We start from the raw sequence: 7199 nt of genomic DNA, 5'->3' as shown, positions 1-7199 counted from the left end.
CTCCACCTTCCGAGCCCAGTGCTCTCCAGCTCCAATGTGGGGTCCTGGGAAGGTTAAGGACAGCCTCTAGCAGTTGGATTCTCAGGCCATGGATCCACAATAGAGGACGGGTGCCCACTTGTGGGTGCTTGCTGTATGGCCCCCGTGCTGGTCCTATTTTACTTTACTTACCAAACACTCTTCTAGAATTTACCAGAATTTGCATCAGGCTTCATTCCAAACCCCTGACACACATCAGCTTGTTTAATGCCGTGATTGCCCTGGGAGGGAGGATCTGGTCCCAGGCCATGTGGTGGATGACAGATTGGTGCCCCCCACATGGCCCACATTTATTTAGTACTTGCTGTATGCCGGTTCTGTACTCCCCACAGTAGTCTGAGCGGACACAGCCCCCTCCCATCTCTCAGGTGAGGACCTCTTAGCACACACCCCACAGGAAATGTGCACCTCCTTTCAGGGTGGGGGGCCACCCTGTCCCTCTGCTTACCTGGGTCAGGGCTGGGAGGCAGGTGTGGGCTTGGCCTGACGAAGACTGGCCAGCATGGCGGAGAGGTCCAGGATGAACAGCTTCACCTGTGGGTCCCCAACACAGCCAGTCACATCCCAGCCCCTGAGTGTCCAGTTCCGCCATGTCCCCAACACAGGATGCTGCAGAGCACGGGTTGGGGGTGGAGACCCCTATTAAAAGTGATGGCAGTGGTTCCCAGGGGCCGGCCAACCTGCCCTAGACTGTTCTGGGTCCTTCAGGCCTCCATCCAAGCCTCCTAACTGGCCTGCGAGCAGACACTCTCTGTTTTCCTACCTGGTTATCACCTGCATTAAAATTAAACGAGTATTTTCACTTCCCTTAATTCATTTTCCCCCCTTTGAATCGGATCAGTCACATTCACTGGTGTTTGACCTGCTCTCGTCCCCATGGGTTAACCTCCCATATTTCCTTTTAAGTCACTTATTTATTGATAATGAATTTAATGTCCACTGCCAAGAGCCGGAACTGGAGGCCAACTTACCCTTGGGCTCTCCCTTCCCCTTTGTCACACTTGAAAAGGAAAACAATTCTAACAAAAATAGAATCAAGTTACCCCTTGTCACAAGCGGAGGGGCAGTGGAAAAACACAAGGCACAAGAAACCCAGGTGACTCTTGCACTCCGCTGTTGCCTGGAGGGGGCGTGAGGCTCCGGCCCAGGGAGCCCCACAGGGGTTAAAGGCACACTCACTCGCCCCATCTCCTTAGTAGGATCAGGGTCGGTTGAAAAGGGACAGGCTTTTGCCCGTTCCATCCTGAGCCTCTGTCCCTCCTGGAGTCGTCTCATGTAGCTCAGGGTGCCGGGCCACACTTGAGAGAACAGTGGTGTCCACAGACCCGTCCCACTCGGCCCGTGGCACAAAGGTAGGCTCCCGGGGCCCGAGTTCTCCGTGTCTGGTTGGGATCTGGGGTGTGGGGTGCAGGACAGGAGCGGCAGGGGCAGCTGGGCCTTTCATATTTCTTCCACTGAAAGGGACCATGCTTTGGGGCCCCATTAGAAGCCACGGAGGCATCTGAAGTCAGAGCCACCCCACCCCCTTTCCCTTGTAAACCATGTCACACGTTCTACAGCCTTGCAAACCTGAATGACTTGGTACACTTCTGTGCACCATCTGTGATGCACTTCTGCAGAAAGAAAGACAAGGACCCAGCCCCGTCCTCTCCCTCCCTAGGGAAGCTGAGGCCCGTCCATGCAGGGAGCAAGAGGGTCAGGGGTTAATTAAAGGTGAGTCTCCACCTGGTTTCTCATCAATGTTGTCACTTGTTTGTGCTGTTTGACCCTGGGACAAAGGACAGACTTGTCATGAACGTGTGCGTGGTCAGTACACAGCCCCAGCCCCTGGGCACAGGTGAGAGCACTGAGACCCAGAGAGGAGCATGACTTCCTTGTGGCCACGGAGCAGATGCCCCTCGGAGCCAAGACCCAACCCAGGCCTCCTCAGCAGGGGTCCCAGGAGGCCACCGAGCCCACCTCTGGAGTGCCGGCATCTTGGCTCACAGAGAAATCATGCTTAGCCCAGCGTAGGTGAGGTTCCTGAGGGTATGGGGGTGGGAGGGGACAGAATAGGGAGCGCACCTGCTCCAGCTGCCCCTCGGTGTCCTCGATGGCCAGGGTGGGGGGCTGCGCCTTGTGCTGGCACACCAGCTGGAACAGGTTCAGCGTCGCCATTCTGCTGCGGCCCAGGACAAGGGTCTTCTCAGCCGCTGTGTTCTGGATCTGAATCCACTTGGATTCCTGAAGAACACCCCGCCCCCTTCCAGATCAGGGTTGGAGCCTGCTGAGGAGGGCTGGGGCCTGTCCTCTTCCCTCCAGGGGCGCAGAGGCGCCTCCGGGGGAGGAAAGCAGGCACAGTGGTCAGGATCTGCTGGGCCAGGCCCCTGGTGCCCTAAAGCGCTTTCTTTCTTTTCTTTTTTATTTTTTTAAGATTTTATTTATTTATTTGAGAGAGAGAGAGATCACAAGTAGGCAGAGAGGCAGGCAGAGAGAGGAGGAAGCAGGCTCACTGCTGAGCAGAGAGCCCGATGCGGGGCTTGATCCCAAGACCCTGAGATCATGACCTGAGCCGAAGGCAGAGGCTTAACCCACTGAGCCATCCAGGCGCCCCCTTAAAGCGCTTTCTGATGCTTGCACCTGCCCGTTAGCGCCGCCGCCCGTCCGGGGTAAGCATCGGTCTGCCTGATCTTAGGAACCCTGGCACTCGTCTTGGGCGATGGGCGGCTGGGGTCCCGGGTGGGCGCCTCCTCCCGGCAGGGCCGTACCCAGCGTAGCGTTCGCTCCCTCGCAGCCTCCAGGCGCTCCAGCAGCTGCGCTCGCCGCTGGCTCTGCCCCAGCAGCTCGTCCTGCCCCGCGTCCCGCAGCCTCTGCAGCTGCGCGCGGGCCTCCTCCAGCTCCGCCTGCCGCTGGCGCTCCGTGAGCCTCAGCGCCGCCTGCATATCGGCCAGGCCGTCCAAGCGCGCCACCAGCTCGGGGACGTCCTGGAACTGGGGTGGGGTCAAGATGGGGTCTCCATGCCACCTGGCCCTCCGGCGCTTCCTCCTCGGTTAGCCCATGTGCCAAAGGAGGGCATCACACAGCGCCTACCCCAGAAATGAGGGCTCGTCCCGCCCCTCCCCACTCCAGCATTAAGCCTAGCCCAGCCTCACTCCCGTGATTGTTCCGTTCAACTGGTACTGAGTGCCTGGATACAGCACCTCCCCCTTCGCCTGTGTGTCCCTGAGTGCAAGTTACCATTGTGAGCCTCGGTTTCCCCATTTATAAAATGCGGTAGACAAGAGCAGGACTCACTTCACCGGGCTTTGGGGAGAATTCAAGAACAAACTTTGTCCCCAGGCATACAGCCAGTGCTCAATAAGTGGTGATTCCTGGCATACAGTCAGCACTCCAGTAGTGCACACCCGGGAAGCCGTCCCAGAGGCTATGCGACGCTGCGCGGTGGCGCCGAGCCCCAAAACCTCCTGCAGGGCCTCACCTCCGGCAGCTGCTCCAACACTTGGCCCAGCAGGCGCGCGCAGGGCTCCAGGCGCTCCAGCCGGCGCTGCAATCGCGCGCGCTCCCGCTGCAGCTCCTCCAGCTGGATCCTAAGCCGTTGTGCCTCCGCCTCCTGGCGGCTCGCCTGCAGCCGCTCCTCTGCCGCCCTCTGCAGCGCGCGGCTGCGCCGGGCCTCGGTGTCCTGGGGAGGCGGACAGAAAGGAGGCGACTGCCCTCACGACTGGGGAGCGCGCGGGGCTAACCGCTTCTACCCGCCCCAATACCGGCACGCCGCGCGGGAGGTAGCACACAGATGGCCTGTGGGCAGACTCAGCCAGGATCTCTGATTTTGGTCCCTCACTTACCCCTATGTTTTTTTAAAAACTCAAATGCCTCAGTCAGTGCGTGCGTATTTCCTACTACTCCCTCTCGTATTAGTAAGCCCATTATTTATTTATTTATTTTTAAAAGATGCTTTTTTTTTTTAAAGATTTTATTTATTTGACAGAAGTCACAAGTAGGCAGAGATTCAGGCAGAGAGAGGGGAGAGGGGGAAGCAGACTCCCCGCCAAGCAGAGAGCCTGATGTGGGGCTTGATCCCAGGGCTCTGGGATCATGACCTGAGCCGAAGGCAGAGGCTTTAACCCACTGAGCCACCCAGGCGCCCCAGTAAGCCCACTTAAAAAAAAAAAAAAAAAAAGTTTTGTTTATTAATTTGAGAGAGAGTAATCGAGTCAAAGAGAGCATAAGTTGGGAGAGGCGCAGGGGGAGAGAGAGAGAGAGAGAAAAGCAGACTCCCTGCTGAGCAGAGAGCCAGACGTGGGGCTCAAGGTGGGGCTGGATCCCAGGACCCTGGGCTCAGGTCATGAGCAGACACTTCACCAACTGAGCTGCTCAGGGGCCCCCAATAAGCCCACTTTTAAAATTCACATGCAGGTCTGGCCCCGACAGGATGGTGACTTTGTGACCCGATGAACTGCCTCCCCTCCCCCAGCCATATCCACCCACCTGCAAGAACTTGTCAAAGTGGACAAAAGATCCCTTTAGCTCCCGCTCCTTCTGTTCCAACTGTTCCCAGCGCTGTTTCTGGGCTGCCGTCACAGCCTGGAACACCTGGGGAGAGGTGAGGGGTGGGTTTCTGTGTGTGTGTGGGGGTTCAAGTTATACAGCACCTTCGGGTTCCTACTTCTGTTGTCTGTAGTCCCTGATCTAGTCCCTACACCCCTGCTCAAATCCACCTAATGCTCCTATCATGCATGATGAAGCCTGAATGCCCCTGCATGCCACCGTCCCTGTCCTTCCTTCTGGTCTCATTTTACTCCTTTCCTCTGACACTGTCTTCTAGACACTCGTCCTCCTGTGTTTTGTCCTTGTCTTCCAATCTTTGTATGCGCCCTTCCCTCTGCCATCTTCTCCCTCCTCACCCAAACCCCCCTTCTGCGAGATAAGCTGACTTGCCATTTGCCCATCCCTAGACATTACTTCCTTCAGGAAGCCCTCCCTGACCACCCTTGGTGGAGAGAGGGGCTTCCTCTCAGTGCGTCCCCACCTGTACATGTGTCTCCTTTAGACTGTGAATCCCACGGAGGGGGACAGTGGTGAGACTTCTTGATCCCAATGCCGTATTGTGCACGTAGTAGGTGCTCAGTGAGCACTTATGTGCATCAGCTGATCTCACTTGATCATTGATAGGAAACCCAAGCTCAGAGTGGTGAAAGGACCCATCTCAGACTCTGTAGCTAGTAAGTTGGCTGCATTATTTCCCAAGCCTTGCTCACCACCTTTTTTTTCTTTTTCTTTTTCTTTTTTTGCCCAGGGTCCGAAAAAGTCTCAGGGACTGCAGTGGAGGCTCACCTCCTTCTGGGCCTGCAGGTCCCGGTCCGCATCCATCAGCTCTTGCCTCTTCTCCAGGAGGCGCAGCACCGGCGGGAGGTGGTCCACATTGTGCTCTGGGATCTTCCTGGAGGGGCTCCAAGGGGGAGATGGGAATGAAGGAGGCAAGATCCAGGGCCCCCAAACTCCCCTCTAGTGCTTGAAATGCCCCCATGAGTCATATACTAGTTGTTGAGTTGTTCATTCATTCAACATATCGTACAGAGCAACTACTCTGCCAGGCACCTTTCTAGGCACGGGGGGGCGGGGGGCGGTGCAAGTGTGAGCAAGGCAGACAAAATCCCCACCTTCCAGAAGCTGGCATTCTGCTGGGGTGGGGGCACAGGAAATAAAGCTAACAGATAATAAATAAGGCCAGGACATGGTAGGTGTCTGATGAAGTATTAAGCAGACAAAAGGAAGTCTTTCAATGGGGAGATGAAAATGTCTCTCCGAGGAGACCCTGAGGTCACCTGGGCAGAGACCCGTGGGGCAAGAGGAGGTCAACACGTGGATACCAGCAGGGAATGGCCAATGCTAAGGCCTCAAGAGAAGGACTTTGGATTGTAGAAGGCTCTCGAGGCTGCTGTGGGGGCTGAGAACCATAGGAGAGGCAGGGCAGCTGCAGGAGATGGTGAAGGGGTTCTGGGATAACACAGAGACAGTGTGGGTCTGATCTGGTGGTCGTAGGGGAGAGGAGAGGAGGGCAGTCACGCTCAGTTTGAGAGCAGAGTTGATGCAGTGACAGGGGCGGGGTTGAGAAAGGAGAGAAAGGGGAATTCCAGGTGAACTGGAAGGAAGGGGTTGGTGGAAGGCTGAATGGGGTGCAGGGGAGATCAGCTACTTGCTGTGGCCAAGCTGTGGCCAGAAGGCTGGAAGGCTGTGAGACCTCCCCTAGACCTCCCTGCGAGGCTCCAGGAGGTGGCTGGGATCTGGAGTCTTGCTGGGGTGTGTGTGTTGGGCAGTGGGAGGGGTTGTGCACGGCCCTACACGGTGGCTGTGTAGAGACAGCAGAAGGGATGCTTGAACATTCTGTTCAGCAGGGCAGTCCCGGCACCGGTCCGGACTCTGGCCCTGAGCCTGGGACTCTCAGCCGCTGCAGAACACAAAGGAGGTACCCCACAAGCTTCCTCCACTCCTCCTTGTAAATGCAGAGTTCGAAGGGAGAGCAGAGCAGGAGTTCACAGAATTCCTTTCCCCCTCGGTCCAAAGTATTTAATCTCAGCTGGATGTCAGCCAGGGGTGGGGATCAGGAACAGAGGAGGGGCCTGGGCGGCTAGCTCTGCCCTAACTAGCCCAGATGCCACTTTCCTCTGAGCCTCAGTTGCTTCCTCTGTGAAGTGGGGACAGTAATACGCCACCAGGAATCGCCCAAGGAAGCTGTGCGACACAGGCAAGGGGAAGGCATGGGTCATCCCACCTGCTTCTGCCCCCCTTCCACCCTTCCCCCGCAGTTCCATTCCGAAGCACTCACTCGGGCACTTTCTCTTGCAAGGCCAGTCGGAAATATTCCTCCCAGGGCACGGCCATTCTCCCTGCAATTGTCCCGGGGCTTCCTTTCCACAAGGCAGGAGTCTTGCGCTCACTCAGAAGGCCCTGGGGGTTTCGGGTTGAGGGCAGCATGGCAGCGAGCTCTTGTACTCCAAGAAGGCAGCCACCTAGCAGGCCCCGGTTGCCCAGGCAACCAACCACACAACATTCCGTTGCCTGCTTGAGGCCAGGGGCATCCATCCTGGGAGGGACAGAGCAAGGTGCGGGGGCAGCTGGGAAGGGAGCGCGCTCTGCCCATCCCAGAGAGGGCTTTAACTCCCAAATCTAAACTGGGGTGCGGT

General features: G+C 57.1%; 1 protein-coding gene across 1 annotated transcript; it reads right to left on the bottom strand.

Moving 5' to 3' along the window:
* Positions 1 to 492: 492 nt before the first annotated feature.
* Positions 493 to 6912, bottom strand: LOC111156536 (cilia and flagella associated protein 73). Its single transcript, XM_022517498.1, has 7 exons — positions 6842 to 6912; positions 5350 to 5464; positions 4504 to 4608; positions 3497 to 3697; positions 2787 to 3008; positions 2104 to 2262; positions 493 to 573 (listed from the first exon to the last, which is right to left on the bottom strand). The coding sequence occupies exons 1-7, from the start codon at positions 6895 to 6897 to the stop codon at positions 493 to 495; spliced, it is 939 nt and encodes a 312-aa protein (XP_022373206.1). The 5' UTR covers positions 6898 to 6912.
* Positions 6913 to 7199: the final 287 nt, after the last annotated feature.

Source organism: Enhydra lutris, unplaced genomic scaffold (assembly GCF_002288905.1).
Source record: "Enhydra lutris kenyoni isolate GAN:26980312 unplaced genomic scaffold, ASM228890v2 scaffoldscaffold46, whole genome shotgun sequence".
NCBI classification, from domain to species: Eukaryota; Metazoa; Chordata; class Mammalia; order Carnivora; family Mustelidae; genus Enhydra; species Enhydra lutris.
Note: the sequence above shows the minus strand (reverse complement) of the source record. Positions and strands in the feature narration are given on the sequence as shown.